The 16,821-nt window shown below is 40.4% G+C and overlaps 1 protein-coding gene across 1 annotated transcript in view; it reads right to left on the bottom strand.

Annotated features, from left to right (window-relative positions):
• Window positions 1-220: 220 nt before the first annotated feature.
• Window positions 221-16,821, bottom strand: part of sos2.S (SOS Ras/Rho guanine nucleotide exchange factor 2 S homeolog) — a 54,288-nt gene continuing 37,687 nt past the window's right edge. The window contains exons 8-23 of the mRNA XM_018232368.2: window positions 15,752-15,850; window positions 14,622-14,749; window positions 13,009-13,664; window positions 11,444-11,525; window positions 11,023-11,145; window positions 10,738-10,841; window positions 9,586-9,808; window positions 6,964-7,083; window positions 6,474-6,636; window positions 5,276-5,393; window positions 3,898-4,070; window positions 3,132-3,248; window positions 2,585-2,852; window positions 1,855-1,896; window positions 1,528-1,637; window positions 221-1,206 (exon numbers count right to left, since the gene is read on the bottom strand). Of these exons, the coding sequence (XP_018087857.1) occupies window positions 697-1,206; window positions 1,528-1,637; window positions 1,855-1,896; window positions 2,585-2,852; window positions 3,132-3,248; window positions 3,898-4,070; window positions 5,276-5,393; window positions 6,474-6,636; window positions 6,964-7,083; window positions 9,586-9,808; window positions 10,738-10,841; window positions 11,023-11,145; window positions 11,444-11,525; window positions 13,009-13,664; window positions 14,622-14,749; window positions 15,752-15,850 (3,036 nt within the window). The 3' untranslated portion in view covers window positions 221-696. The remainder of the gene's footprint in view (window positions 1,207-1,527; window positions 1,638-1,854; window positions 1,897-2,584; window positions 2,853-3,131; window positions 3,249-3,897; window positions 4,071-5,275; window positions 5,394-6,473; window positions 6,637-6,963; window positions 7,084-9,585; window positions 9,809-10,737; window positions 10,842-11,022; window positions 11,146-11,443; window positions 11,526-13,008; window positions 13,665-14,621; window positions 14,750-15,751; window positions 15,851-16,821) is intronic.

Raw genomic sequence — 16,821 nt, forward strand, 5'->3', positions numbered from 1 at the left:
GAAGAGAAGCTGGCATCTGCCAGACCAAACAGAAAAAGGCACATCTGAAGAAGCTCCATACTCAACACTTATATTCCATCAGCTTTAGGTAGTGTTTGTCTGAGCGATCAATTGTATCCGAGGAGCAGGCATCACTTGTTGGCTGTTTAACCTCATGCAAACGTGAAGCTGCTCCAGACAACTGGAAGGGGTAAGATATTGGAATGATGACACACAAAAGGAAAGTTCTGGTTTAATGGTCTGGAAATGAAAGGCCTCTGGTGCTAAAACTAAATCCTTCCAAATATAAACATTATTTTCTTCACTCCAATTGGTTTTTCGCTCAGTGCAAATGATGAGAGAAGAGTCTTTTGGAGGTTACACTGCAGTCAAGTAATCGTGGGCGAGTGCGGCACAGGCACAAAGCTCTGCGTGGGGAGCAAGGCAATGATTCGGATGAACCTGAGGCAGTTACGCGCTGTTAGAAAGGCTGTAGTGTGTACCAACAAATTCCTGTTTGTTTTGAACCTGGTGTTTTGATCAGTAGCACTTTAGTGTTGTTATGGTTTTTTTTTTGCCAGGGCCCATCACTGTTTCTCTTCAATCAAAAGTCTTTAAAAATGAAACACAGTGCCTAATTATCCAAATAAATAAAAAATAAAGACCCACCAAGCATTGCTGCTCTCTATCCAGTGTCTAAGACTATTATGGCTGTGGTCATTGTGGAGTTTCAGCATTTTCCAACAAAGACAGTCTGTGCAAAGGCTGCTGGGAAAATTCCCTTTTGTAAGTCTTTGGTGGCAGTTTTGGCAGCTGTAGGTTGGAGTTCTGCCGTGGGGGAACTGGAGGGGCCAAAACGTGAGCGAGATTGCTGTGACTGGTGCTGAGACCACAACAACGCCGCAGAGCTCTTGGAGACGGGGTACTGGGTGGTGTATTCGGAGAGTTTGGCGCTGTGTTGACTTCCCGAAACCAGTCCTGATCCCGATGCAGGCGGCCAAGTGGTGGAGGTTGCAGATTTAGAGGGCAGTTTATGAAATGCTCAGGGGGCCTCTGTGGGACAGGGGGAGGGGTATCGGGAAGTGGGTCTCTGGGTGGTGGTGGTGGGGGGCTATGCAGAGGTCCATCAAAAGGCCCTGTGTAAGCAGGGACCCGTGGCTGGATCTTTGGAGGTGGAGGCAATCTTGGCGGAATAGCTGGAGGGTCGTCATCCAGTTTTGAATGCCCCTAAAGAAAAGAATAAATAATAATAAATGCCTATGCTTTAGATACAGAAATGATGATTTTTGAAGGGTGCAGGAGTATGTATCATCATGTGTATTTAACGATATAGCGCTACTGCATACTCTGCACTGTACAATATTACAATATAGAAAAGTACAAACAAGGAGGACAACATTAGAATATATAAGTATAAATATACAGAAATGAAGTCTCATGGGAAGGAGGTCCCTGCCCCAAAGAGATTTCAATCTAACTAAAAGCAGTCACATAAAAGTGTGAAGGGATAGGTTGTATACGGATCATCTATCAGAACGTTGAACTCACTGCAAGATTTGTCCCCTCTGGATCTACCTTCCTACGAGGAGGCAAAGGAGGTGGAAGCAAAGGCTCTTCACTTAACCGGTGCAGACTACCACAAGAACTGAAGAAGGACTCTAGGAGAGAGACAGCATTTCACTTTATACAACAATAGTTCTAGTCGTATATATAGAAACATTGCAACCCAACATATCTGAAATCTATACATCTAAGGAATAACATGGGTATTCCAAGAGAAAGGAAAATGACATTATCTGCTACTAGAAGTTGCCAAGAACCACATACTTTAAAGCACAATTAAAGGATTGGATTTTGCAAGTAGAAAGCACTTACTTGAGTTTGTCAAAAACACCTGGGAAAGCATAGAGTTGCTACCTGTGCAAAATAAAGAGGAACAGAAGGAAAGTAATTAGGAAAGTAATGTCTCTAGCCCTTAAAGGGATTTTGTTATGATTTTAATGGTGTAGTTTTTATTTCTAAATGACACTATTTATCAGAGCACAAGTCACATGACTGTGGCGGCTGGGAAACTGACAATATGTCTAGCCTCATGTCAGATTTCATAATTAAATATAAAAAAATCCTGTTTGCTCTTTTGAGAAATGGATTTCAGTGCACAATTCTGCTAGAGAAGCACTATTAACTGATTCATTTTGAAAAAAATTCACAGTATCCCTTTAAAAAGAAATACCAAGTGAGACAATACCAGGTAGAGGTTTCTAATACTAGAAAATAAATCCCTTTCCTTCTCATTTTGGTATGAGGAAGGCTGCAAGAGTGTGCCTTATTGTACACCATCCAAAATTATTTGCAGATGTAGATTTTCAGCACTGCCATTTAGTGGGTGCATTAATTTTAGCCAATATATATTTTACGAAACTGGCAGGAGCAGCAAGAATGATGGTGCTTACACAAACAGTACAGTAATTATCATTGTATTTGCCCAGCCATCGATCCATTATTCCATGTAAAATGACACTTTGATGTACATTAGGCAGAGACACTTTCAATTCATTTGCTGCTCCAAAAACAAATGGCCAGATATATAAAATTTCCCATGTACCGAAGGAAGAGTTGAGATCCAAGTCAACAAAGACGCTGAGCTCAGAGGAGAACGAGGCCGAGGCTGGAGGAGTAGATGGAGTGTTGGGAGAGATTGGAGGGGATATTGTAGACTCGTGATCGGATTCTGTGATCCTGCTGAAGCTGATCTTATAAGGCTCCCTTTCTAAAGGCATCGGGTGGCCTCTGAGAGTGCCTGATGAGGACAGATGCCTTCCACTGTTGGGCCTGATACCTGGAGACTTCAGTGAATAGGTGGTTTTCCTGGACTAAAGAAGAAATAAAAAAAAAAACCTCATCACATGGTCAGTCATCATTCTTTTTGCACTCTTGAGAAATACAATCTAAAGGCAGATTCATATGGCATGTAAAGGTACAGCAAGTAATGCCTATAAATCATCCACAGCCACAGTAATCAGTGATGGAAAGTGGGAAAGGACTTTTTTTTTTTTTGCAAAGCAATTGCTAATATATATCTCTTCCTCCATTTATATTCTACATGCCCACAGCCAGCAAATTAAAAGATCCCCGACAATCACATGACATACAAATCTAGGCGGTTGTTTGCAGTTCCTCGGTTCAATCTCCAGCGACTTATTGAACAAATAGTCTGTGAACTCCTTTTCTCCAAAATTTCCCATCGGATTCAGATTCTCAAAGAATCTCTGAAACAATAAAACAAGAGACTCTGAATTAAGAAATCTGATTTATGAGTACATATACATGCAACAACTACCGACATGAAACCAAGAAGTGCTTCATGTACTGGAGATACAAGGATTCCACAAGCCATGAAACACACCTCTGTCTTATAATAAAGATCTCTGTCTTATAAAGGTGGCCATACACGGAGAGATCCGCTCGTTTGGCGATGTCGCCAAACGAGCGTATCTCTCCCCGATATGCCCACCTTGATCCTAACGATGGGTAACGGGCGGTCGGATCGCGGGAACGCATCAACCAACAGATGCGGCCACGATCCAATGTGATTTTTAGTCCCGGCGGATCGACATCTGGCTGACTTTCGGCCAGATATCGATCGGGGAAGCCCATCGGAGGGCCCCATACAAGGGCCAATAAGCTGCCGATTCGGCAGCTTTTATCGGCCCGTGTATGGCCACACGGACCAAGTTTGTGAGCAGAGTGAGATCTTAAATGTATTCAGTATAGCCGGCCATCTAACCAGAGGATGATTGCCAAGTGGCCATCCCAGCAAATGAGTGAACATTGCTTTGGCTCTATACACGTGAGCAGACTGTAAACAACACCTGATTGATGCACAGCACAGCATTGCCTGCCTTTCCACTGTCATACCTGTATATCGGCCTCTGTCCGTAGGCAGTATGGCTGGTTCTGGTACTGCTGAATTTCTCCTGTAATCTCAGCCACTTTTCGCCTCTTGCTAAAATTTATCAGTTCTTTCCCCTGTCTCTTCAAAAAGTCTGGATTCCCTTCTTCAGTCTTTAGAATATTAGTCAAATATATTCCTTTACAATAAAAAAAAATAATGATTTGTTAAAGGGGACCCGTCACCCAAAAAAATTATTCAAATTCCTTTTTTATCACATTAGTCAAGCAAAATGAACTTTAATTACACTATATCAATTATTTGAATCTTGCTTCCTTCGGTCTGGGATTTCAAAATTATAGCAAGCAGGCAGGAGCCATTTTGTGGACACTGTTATTAAGTAAAGCCTTGTATCATCTCAGAATCTTGTTTGTGCACCCGAATGGGGGACCTGATGTCCATCCCCATGCACTGGCTACACGATTAAATGGTGAAGAGAATGGGGGAATGTGGGGAGAGCAGTGAAATCTAGGAAGTGCTGAATGGAAAGCGAAAGTAATTGTCTGCCCCACCTCTATGCCCATGGCATAGAGGAGGGGCAGACAATATTTGATTGACAGCTGAGATTTTTTAATGAGCTTAAAACAACTATGAATGCTTTAATAAAAAATAGAAATTGGATTTCATGTTTAATTTGAAAAGGACTTTTATTATACAGATTTCTGTGTCTGGGTGACAGGTCTACTTTAATGGAAGATTTAGACTTTTTGTACTGAATGAAACAGGAACATGAAACATGAGTCCTGTAGCCCATCAGTTGGCTGAAAAACATGGAGATAAAACAATACATTGGAGCCTGCAAGCCTGACACATGTTGCTAACACAGAGTGACTTATTTTACAACTTCGTAAACTCTCTCTCGATGTGTCTCCCTGAGAATTTTTGCCTTTTATTTTACCAAAGTGTTCTCTGTGCAGCCCACGTTGGGAAACGCTGAGATCAAACACAAGGATGGTGACACAAAGATCAATAACTTGTGCAGCACACATCTCTATCCAGAAACCACTATTGTATAGTCTGTGCTCCATTCCCAGCCAGTCCCTGGGAGTCCCTGAGAGAACAGGGTTTATTATTAAAATACAAATCACTTCCTATGATTTCTCATACTATGAGGCTCACCTACAAACCTTTATATGGCTTCGGACTTAACACGACACCAAGACTTACTTTTGGAGTTGCTCTATCATTTGTCTTATGGGAATTAATAGGAGCTGAATGTATTTTTTTCTTATAGCTTCTTATCCAGGGCATTGCCCTTTAATAAGCATGTTGTTGCTATTCTAATATTATGGATGATGGATATATGAGAAAGAGAGAGGAGTGCTTACCAAACCGCCAACTTACCAAAAAAAGGCACGCAAGGTGGGTTAATTGATTTAAGTTTTGCTAGATATTTTTTAAAATGATCTTGACTGAGTTCCACAGCTTCATCCAAGATTCTCTTCTTCCGCTCCTGTAACGCCTTAACGGAATACAAATATAATGTAATAAGTGACCACTAAAGACACAATAATGTCATGAAATACACAAAATGAGTGTTCAAAATGAATTTAATAACTGTAGAGGGAAGGCTATTTCTAGGCACAAAGACTAGTGGAAGCTCGATGCAAACTGAAAGTTAGACAACTGCACATATAGATAAAGAAAACCCCCTAAAATTATGCCAAAGGGATTTCTCCAAAAATATGATAAAAATTGTAGGAGTGAGATTGAATCCATCTCCAAAAACATTAATGCCTGGCCAGTTGGGTCAAGGAGCCAAATTCTCCTATTAAATCCATTTGCATAATAACATGCTATGGACCCCCGTCTTATTAAACAATACGTTATCCAACTGGTAACAACATGTAAGTTGTGGATTAATAGATATGGTGCTTATTGTGAGTTATTGTTGATGTGAATTCAATCCTTCATTTCAAACTATTTTATGAGTTTTTTGTTTTTGTATTTAATCATTTTATTAATTACATATGGAACCAAGGGCCAATCAGATTGCCTAAATTCTGAATGTGATGTTTATTTCCAGCCAAAACACTTCATAAATATTCATATTCATAATAAACTATACAGGAGATTTTGGTTCTTCTCATTACACTTTTAATTTTCCTACAATAGCCAAGTTTACAAGATCCATGTATCCCCCTTCATTCAAGTGCATCTTTAAAGACTGTTTGTGAGCATTGTTATAAACAGCAGTATGGTTTAAAAATTATTTTAAATTTATTTTTTAATAATATTTTTTCCCTTGCTTGCTATAGTTTATACAGGGTCAGTGGCCAGCTCCATGTTGTAGCTCCCACCCTTTCCAGCTACAGTGAGGTGATCCTAGTGGTGGCCAATAAAAGGGCAACCACATTTGGGGGATTTAACCGTGAAAGCAGCAAGTAAATTGCAGGTAAAACCTAGTCCTTGTGTAAAATGTATAATGAAGCAGTAGAATTCTTAATGACAAATTAAGCAAAAAGCAATAAAGTCTAAATCTCCTAGTAATAGTAAAGAATGCAATGTTTGCAATGTGGGTTGTGAGTTACACAGGACTAACCTCAAAGGTGTGATCCAGCCTGTACACTGGTACAGAATTCACAGCGCTGACAATTTCTAACACTCCATTAAAGTTATTCAGCTCCTGAAAGACCTGGAGGATTTCAATGATACGGCTGAAAACAGCCACTCTCTCCTCAAAATTCTCAGCTTCCACAAGACACCTGGAAAAGGCAGAGAAAGGCAAGTGAAAGCAGTCAGACCCGTATCGAGAAGATGGGTCTTTTAATTTTGCCACTAAGTGATGCCAATGAGAAGTACATACAGTCTGCGAGTGTTTCAAGACTGACAGCAACAAAACATTCCCTTTTCTTAGAATGAAATGGTTTGTCATTGATTTAAAGAAAACAAGTAGATATCTATATTTATCTACTTCTTATTCTTCAGATTGCACATCATTTGCCATGCAGAAGGTTGCTGAGTGTTGTAGTTTAGCAACTGGTTATATATGGAGTCACTGCCCCTGCCTTAACACAAAGCAAAGCACATACTTTTCAAACCACAATGTTACGTTGGTAGTATGGCGAATCATCTTCAGCAAATTGGGAGAGTTCAGCTCTTTGTCATCTTTTGTCCATACGCTGCCCACTAGTTCAGAGGGTTGCACTGCCCTGCAGAAACAAACAAGTTATACTGCTGCTAGAAAACTTTCTGAAATGGAACCAAATATACTGAACACAACTCTATATACTGGGACATTAAAAAAATGTATAATAGCAGTTCAACATCACTGATCTGATCAATCACTGAAATTATATTTCTAAATGGCAAATCATTTACTAGTAGGTGTAGTAGAGAAATAGAAAACCAACAGTTATGACATGCATGCTGCTGATTCTGTGTAATGGAATCATTAATTGAGGCTTGTTCCAAATAATAGCAGTGTGGCATTCAATAAGTGAGGTCATTCATTCTGTGAAAAAACAGGTGTCAATCATGGTCCTTATTTAAAGGAGAACTCCAAACATAACTTGAGCTTTTTGAAATTTAAACACAATTTCAAGCAACTTTGCAATATGCATCAATTAAAAAATAAGCAGACTTTTCATGATTTGTAATGGTTTGGAACAGTTCCCTAAGCCTAGCAGGGGCTCTCCTGCTGATCTCTCTGACTACTTTGCTGAGCTGGCTGACTACTGTTACATTGTATCAGCAGCCATCTGTCCTCAGCCTGTATCCTCCAAACCCCACAATTCCCTGCACACGTGATTTCAATAAGGAATGGAACATCACAGTGCAATGCATTGTGGGTTATGTAGTTCCTGCATGCTGTCTGTAAGCTGTGGAGAAGTTGTAACAATTTGTAACATCAGTGTTTAGTCCCTCCTTCCCTGCAAGGATTTCAAATGATGCAGAAAGAGAAGAACTGTTAAACAGCTGGATCTCAGCATAGAAAATGGCATTTATTCATACTTTTTAAAGAAACAGGTAACTGTGATGGGTATATTAGGGGTTTCTGTGTTATTTGGGCCTCTGTATCAAATTTTGGTTTGGAAGCCGGAGTTCCCCTTTAAGGAAGGAATGCAGCAAATGTTGTGCATGCTGGTTATATTCCCGAGTAAAAGGGGTCGTTCCATTCATTGTTCAGAAGAACACTGTACTTAGATTAAAAAGTCGATTGGACAGGGGAAAACATATAAAACACATAAAACACTGCAGAAAACACTCCTCAGCTAAAATGATCCAAAAACCTGAAAGATGTAGAAGAAAAACTAGCATTTGAATGGATAGAAGAATAGCCAAAATGGCAAAGACTCAGCCAATGATCAGCTCCAGGAACATGAAAGAAGGTCTTTAAACGTTTCAGTTTATACAGTGACTATTTGAGTTTGGAAAGAAGAATGCAGAAACTGCTATTTTTTGGAACAGCCTAATATTCCCTTTTCTTCACTTTCTTCACACATTTTGTCTTAGTTTTTGATTTGGAATATTATGTTCAGTGTTCCCAATGCATTTGTGTGTATGGATATAAAAGCTTTTATAAGGATTTTGAACTTTATAAAAAAAAAAATGTAAACGCATTGCTATTCTTCTAAACACAACTGTATATTGCCAACACAATTATGCATTGCTTTACAGAGATTACACATCATTCACACTAGTGCATGGCCCAGTGAAGATTGTGAGTGTGCATGGTTTTTTTCTTCAAAATATATACATTATATTGCAATCTTAGTTTCGATTCAAAGGGGTTTGAACAGTTCAGTGTAAAAATAAAAACTATAATATAATTTCTAATATATAGTTTCTAATATAGTTAGTTAGCCAAACATGTAATGTATAAAGGCTGGAGTGACTGGATGTCTAACATAATAGCCAGAACAATACTTCCTGCTTTTCAGTTCTCTAACTCTGAGTTAGTCAGCGACTTGAAGGGGCACCACATGGGACATAACTGTTCAGTGAGTTTGCAATTGATCCTCAGCATTCAGCTCAGATTCAAAAGCAACAGTTAAACCCATGTGCCCCCCCCCTCAAGTCTCTGATTGGTTACTGCCTGTTAACCAATCAGTGGAAACCAAGAGAGCTGAAAAGCAGGAAGTAGTGTTCTGGCTATTATGTTAAACATCCAGTCACTGCAGCCTTTATACATTACATTTTAGAAACATTTTTTATTCTGCACAGCCTATCTATTTACCCAGTTTTTATTTTTACACTGAACAATTCCTTTAATCCAGTTGAAATTTTGTGTAAAGACCTAAAGCGAGCAGTTCATGTGAGGAAACCCACCAACATCCATGAGCCGAGGCTGTTCTGTATGGAGAAATGGACTAAAATGTAGTCGATGTGCAGGACTGATCAACAGTTTCTGCAAACATTTAGCTGCAGTTATTGCTACACAAGTGGGTCACACCAAATAGTGAGTGATAGTAAGTGAATACGGATTCACTTACTTTTGCCACACGCAGATATATTATTGGATCATTTTGTCTCCAATAAATACATGGCCAAATATAATAATTGTGTTTTATTTGTTTAACTAGGTTTTCTTTATGTACTTTTAGGACTTGTTTCAGAAGCATATGATGTTTTAGGTCACAATCATATAAAATTATATAACATTTTAATTGGGTTCACAAACTTACAAGCACCACTGTATATATGACACTTACCTGTAAAGGTCAGACTCCATGAGGGTTAGCTGGCGAGCAATTTCTATAGGATGCAGAGTCATGAGGTCAAATGTTTCACACTGGCCTGCCCGGCTTATATGCCATTCTATAGGTGGAGGGGGGCTTTCAAATGTTATGTTGTGGCTCACACCGTTTGCCTGAGCTTGCTTTTTCCTTCTGATTACTTTTGCTATAGATTCCACCCATTTCTTCATGGATTTTCCTTAAAGAGAAACACACTTCAATCACACATTATTAGTAAGATAATCCTGTATATGTTCACTAAGCCTTTAACTGAGACTGTTCATATTTATCTATGCAAAGAGACTACACAGAATGTGATTTGTGAGCAGACTTTATTTGTATCTATGATTTCCAATCTAATGTTCTATTGACTGCTTGCTGTAACTACGTGTGGTGCTTTCCCTGTAAATAGAGTGGAGGCCACACGCAGAATAATTCCCCTGGGAGAACTAATGGCTCAATTGTTGGACCTATTTTCAGTTTAGAAGTTAAAGGGCCAGTAACAGGGAAGGGAGAAATTGATCGCCGGATCACCTTTTCTGAAGAGGAGCGCAAGCTTGCAGAATTTTATTTCACACCTGCCCGAAAATATGGTAGTGGTGTTGGTATGGTGATGCTGTGCATTTGGGTAGAGTAAAATCTGCGGCTGACAAAATGCTAGAGGTCTACCTAACTAAGCTTACAGTCATTTGCAGAAGCAATCCTTTTTACAATGATACAAGATTTCTTCTGTAATTTGGAAGTGAGATTTCATACCTGAGGGGTTTTAAAAAGTGTAAAATGATGTCCTTATAATGGACATGATTTACACTAGTGATGTGTGGGCCGGCCCGATCGGACGGGTTCAGGCCGACCTCGCACCCCACTTTTTGGGTCGCGGGCAGGTGTGGATTGAGCTCTTCTAACTGCTCTACCCACCCTGCGACCTTCCAAATGCCGGCTTCCAACTTCTGGGTTGAACTTTTATAGACGCGTGCCTCCCCTTTTGTGACGTCATCAGTGGGGCGGGTCTATAAAAGGAACCCGGAAGTCGCACATCACTAACCCACACATTACTAGTTTATACAGTACATACTATCCAATCCTTCCCAGTGCCTATATGGCAAGGTTTCTATTCTATGCTCTTACCCCGCACATTCGAAATAAAAGATTCCAATCGGTCAAGGAGTTCCAGGTCTCTTTCAAAATCATAGAAATGATGTTCAACCCAGTGACGAAAAACATTTAATACCCTAAAGAAGGAAGAATGGTTTAAACAGGTGTTACATTGATATAACCACGTACTTAAGTCTAAACATGGTCAAAAGGACCAGTCAAAAGTTTTAAAACCACTACTTATAAATGAATAATTCCCCAGGGGAAATTGCCCATTATACACAAATCTGAAGGGTGTTTGAAATCATCTTTACCAACCTGAGTTGCACTGGCTGAACATATTCCTTCCTAAACCTCTTGAGGTTGGCGCTGATTGGTTGCTCGCCTTTCTCAATGGCCATTTTGTCAGATTCTGTGGGCTCTGGATCTGGAATTTCAAATCTAAGGAAAATCAGAGGTCAGGCTTCATGCAATGCAGGTAGTGAGGAGAGCTTATACCGTGTTCTACTAAAAGGCTAAAGAAATCTAATCCACTTTAAGTAATTAAATATAATTTCCATACATATAACACTAAGGGCACGCAGCACAAGCTGGACTTTAATGTTTGGAGAGATCTAAAAGCATATGGGACAGTACACAAAAACTTCAGGGACTCATCAGCCTAATTGTAGGGGTGCAGCAGGAGATGTATTAGATCAGTACCAATTGTAAATCCTGTAAACAAATAATAGAATGTTACCTTTCAATAAGCAGATTCAGTAATTCTTGAGGTTTACAGAAAGAGCGATAGGTGGTCAGAAAGGTCCGCACAAAGTTAGGATCTGCCAAAAGAGACAAATCAGGATTATTCTACAACAATGGAACTGTGCATCCATATTGCAGCTCAATAACGTTTGGCAAACCAATCTCACTGCCCAACAACCCAATACAATGGGATCACACATTTGCTGTAATGTCTGTGAAGTACTGTGTAACACAACACAATTTGGATCTTCATACCTTAAGTCCACTAGAAAATCATATCAACATTAAATAAACACAATAGGCTGGTTTTGCTTCCAATAAAGATTGATTACATCTTAGTTTGGATCATGCACAATGTAATGTGTTATTATTACAGAGAAAAAGGAAATCATTCTTAAAAATTAGAATTATTTTAATAAAACGGAGTGTATAGGAGATAGGGTTGCCACCTTTTTTAAAAAAATTTACCGGCCAGTGATGGGGTGCGGTAACGCTGTGACGTAAAAAGAGGCAGGCCACGGGTAAATGGGCGGGTTGTGACGTAAAAATGGCGGAGCCGGGGGCGTCGTGATGCGAAAGGGGGCGGGCCCCATCGCGAGAGGGGCAGAAGATGAAGGTGAGGTAAGTTTCTGCCGGAGGGCCAAGGGTTGTTATAGGTATTACAAATTACCGGCAGCTACATTGCCGGTAAATTTGTAATACCGGCCCCGGCCCTGGCAGGTATTTTAGCGGCTAGGCCGGTAAAATACTGGCCAGGTGGCAACCCTAATAGGAGATGTCCGTTCTGTAATTCAGAGCTTTCTAGATAACGGGTTACCAGAGAACGGATCGCACATCTGTACAACAGTTTAAGTTCTTACACAGAAAAATAAACAGTCAAATGTAGCATGAAAACCTATAAGATAGGTTATTTGTTGAAAAGTTACTTCTTACATTTAAGGTGATCCACAGATGATTTCACCAGTTAACAACCATGGGCACGCATATGAGCGAGGATCTGAAAATGAATCTAACGGATGCCTAGAAAGCAGGGGAAGGCTACAAACAAAATGAAAAATGCTTGCAGCTCACGATTTCCACTGTTCCTAATGTCATGGAGAGGGGTGATTCTAGGACTGCTGCCTCCTGATACAGCAGCGACTTTTTAGTTAAAGTTCAGCTTTTCATTCTACTGTGCATGCTCCGTGGTGCTCACTGATATAACCCCAGGCCACTGCAGATATAGCACGTAATTACCGGCACGTTTGTTGAGCAGGGCAATGGGAGATTGATACAGTGACCTGTGGCAAAATAGAGGTGCAAGCATGTCATGGTGTGTGTCTGGATCTGGTTCAATATAATGTTTGTCAAGAGGAAACTGAACTCTGGAAGAGGAGACGAAGGCCTTGCATGAAGTGGCCAAGACGGGGTACAGGTACAGTAGCATGCCATTTTGTTTGGGAACACTACTTAAAGGTTTTCTCTGTCTCTCACATAGCATGAAGGAATGAAAAATTAGACAGTATAAATTTTTGTGGTTTACAACAGACATATGAGGATATGCTTAAAAAAATCTCATACCTGCATACATGTGGTATGTCAACCTTTCAATCAGTTTCACTACAGTTCCCCCTTTAATAATAGGGATTCCACTCCAGCTTTGTACACTGTCCTCAAAAACTATGTTTTCCTCAGAGTCTTCCTCTACAAATCGATAAACACCTGGACTGGGCAAGTGCAAAGGCTGGTCGTTCTCTTCCTGAATCAACACCAAGTCCAACATGCGGTCCAACATGCTGCGGTACTGCAGAGAAATCAGCGCTGCCATCCAGTTGTTTTTCTCTTCAGCCGTCTTTGCTGCAAACACAATGCTGTTCTCATCTTTGGATAGTAGCTCAAAGGCATTTTTATATTCACTTGAATCTTCTTTGTCATTTATCTGCACTTTCCTCATGATGAGCTTCTCCTTCAGCCGATACTCTGCAGTGTTATAGCCTGGGATTCTAGATTGTCCGTGGTTCATTTTACAGCTAATCATCAAGCCATCAAAGAGAAAAATATGGCGCTCGTGTTTAGCTCCCACCCTGGTTAATGAACCTTCCATTATAAACTCATTACAGCACTGCCCAATGTCTTTCCCTTCCCAACTGTCAATGTTCTTCTGGATCTCATTCATTTTTTTGATAGCCACATGTTTGCTTCTCATTTGACGGTTGTAAAGTCTCCATATGGGCTCCCTTGAAAGAATAATAACAATAATTATCACAACAAGAAGGCAAACTATTTACTCCTAAATGATATAATTATCTGTATTACATGAAAGAGTCAAATGTTTCCTACATAACTCTTTTCATCGAGAAGACAAAATCTTGACAAATCTAGAAGGAACAGGCCCTTTTATCTTGACGGCACAGGCTTTGTACAACTTTTCACTTTCCAACACAACCTGCACGAATTATGGGATGCCGGTTCTTTAAATCTTTCAGGGTCTCTTTATGACTCTGATATGAAGGTGGATCTTTTGATCTTACTTGTCTTTATATTTTGCTCTGTCAGAATCTGCCTTCTCTGGCGTTTGGTCAGCCATACCTACACAAATAATTTTGCCTTAAAGGGATACTATCATGGGAAAACATGTTTTTTTTTTCAAAACACATCAGTTTATAGTGCTGCTCCAGCACTTTAAACAGAATTTTGCACTGAAATCCATTTTTCAAAAGAGCAAACTGATTTTTTTATATTCAATTTTGAATCTGACATGGGGCTAGACATATTGTCAGTTTCCCGGCTGCCCCCAGTCATGTGACTTGTGCTCTGATAAACTTCAGTCACTCTTTACTGCTGTACTGCAAGTTGGAGTGATATCGCCCGCTCCCTTTCTTCCCCCGCCTAACAACAGAACAATAGGAAGGTAACCAGATAGGAGCTCCCTAACACAAGATAACAGCTGCCTGGTAGGTCTAAGAACAGCACTCAATAGTAAAAGCCAAGTCTAATTCAGTTACATTAAGTAGGAGAGATAACAGTCTGCCAGAAAGTAGTTCCATCCTAAAGTGCAGGCACAAGTCACATGATTGGGGCAGCTGGGAAACTGACAATATGTCTAGCCCCATGTCAGATTCTATATTCTACGATCTATATTACCGCCTTAGAGGACTAAATCTGGGAAGTCATTTTGGATACAGGTGTCTTACCCTGGTCGTCTGCGAGGCGAATGTTTATTAAAAATGCGTTCCATGCTACATCTCAGATTCAGAAGAGCGGTGATAGCTTGTTTTAAGCACTCTCTGTCTTCCTGATCTTCACTGCGTTCTTGTAAAAGCTAAATAGAGCAAAACAAATACCTCTAAGTGTACATCAACTGCTAGTTAACTGTGACATGAGCTCAGTTGTCAGTTTGGCCAAAAATAAAATCAGATAGCATTCCTTTTTACTGAACATTCTAAGGGAAATATAGAATTTCACATATAATTAATAATGTGAATGGTAATCAGCACTGAAATATCAAATGGAATGTTCCGAATGCTTGCTGCGATTATCATTAAACTTAAAGGGATACTGTCATGGGAAAAAAGTTTTTTTTCAAAATGAATCAGTTAATAGTGCTGCTCCAGCGGAATTCTGCACTGAAATCCATTTCTCAAAAGAGCAAACAGATTTTTTTATATTCAATTTTGAAATCTGACATGGGGCTAGACATTTTGTCATTTCCCAGCTGCCCCTGGTCATGTGACTTGTGCCTGCACTTTAGGAGAGTAATGCTTTCTGGCAGGCTGCAGTTTTTCCTTCTCAATGTAACTGAATGTGTCTGAGTGGGACATGGGTTTTTACTATTGAGTGTTGTTCTTAGATCTACCAGGCAGCTGTTATCTTGTGTTAGGGAGCTGCTATCTGGTTACCTTCCATTGTTCTTTTGTTTGGCTGCTGGGGGGAAAAAGGGAGGGGGTGATATCACTCCAACTTGCAGTACAGCAGTAAAGAGTGATTGAAGTTTATCAAAGCACAAGTCACATGACTTGGGGCAGCTGGGAAATTGACAATATGTCTAGCCCCATGTCAGATTTCAAAATTTAATATAAAAAAATCTGTTTGCTCTTTTGAAAAATGAATTTCAGTGCAAAATTCTGCTGCAGCAGCACTATTAACTGATTCATTTTGAAAAAAATGTTTTTTCCCATGACAGTATCCCTTTAAAGAGATCAATTTACAATTTAGCACTTTTGTAATGTTTGATTAAGAAAATGTTACCCTAGAACCTTGATTGATTGGATTCCTGTATTCATAAAACTGCAAGTTGCAGATTTCTCATCCCAAAGAGCCTTACCTCTAATACTTCAAAGTAGTGCAAACAATGATAAACTGGAACCAGCATGAGTCGTGGAAGGACGTATTTTACGGCTTCTTTGAACCCTTCTGCTATAGACTGAAACAAACAAAAAAAACAGATACTTGGGTTGAAGTACTTTCTCTCTACTTACAATAGTCACCATGTTTTTAGGATAGTTTAAAAATTCTTGGGGGGAGGGACCAAGATGGCAACCTGAGCAGATTGTACACTTTGCTGCTCTGCACCACTGCTTGTTATTGTGATACTGCTGCAGGCAAAGCAACAATCACCAGACATATCCACTAATGCTGGACACTCTAATAACAAATGGGAAAGCACAGGAACAAAAAAAGGGCAGAGAACAGACTTGATCGATACCTGCAGGCTTCATAAGGGACGGGACGGACCGAGCCTCTGACGCGGAACCGCCATCACCAGTGTCCGACAGCGAGGCGCCTGTGGCCCCACTCCTGAGCTGCCCAATACAGAAATCCTTTCTGTCATCAAAGGGATACATGCCTCCATGACCATGCAGCTTGAAACTAAAAAGGTGGATCTCTCCTTATTGAGATAGGACCTCCAGAACCTGCGTGAGCCCACAATAGAAGCCGGGTGTAGGGTGTGAGAGGTAGAGAAAACGATATGCCCAATACCTGACAAATTGGCTTTGCTGCGGCAGCAGGTACAAGCGCTCAGCACCAGGGCAGAGGACCTGGAGAATTAACACTGTCAAAACAACATAAGGATACTGGGCCTCCCAGAAAGGGTGGCTCCCCAGAGTCCTTCGCTGAATTCTGGCTGAGGGAGACCCTGGGAACATTCTCCACATTCCAGGTAATTACGTGCCCATCACATGCCCATTGCATACCAACAAGGACTTTACCACCTGGCTCCAACCCAAGGCCCTTCATTATGCGCTTACTGAATTATCGCAACAGAGATGCTGTCCTATCTATAGCACGCAAGAAAGGCCCACTTCACTTGGAATGGCTGCTCCATTTCATTGTATCCAGATTATTTGCCAGCTAGGTACCTTATTAGTGTCAAAAGGAGGCTCTGCGAGGCTG

The sequence above is a fragment of the Xenopus laevis genome, chromosome 8S (assembly GCF_017654675.1).
Source record: "Xenopus laevis strain J_2021 chromosome 8S, Xenopus_laevis_v10.1, whole genome shotgun sequence".
NCBI lineage: Eukaryota > Metazoa > Chordata > Amphibia > Anura > Pipidae > Xenopus > Xenopus laevis.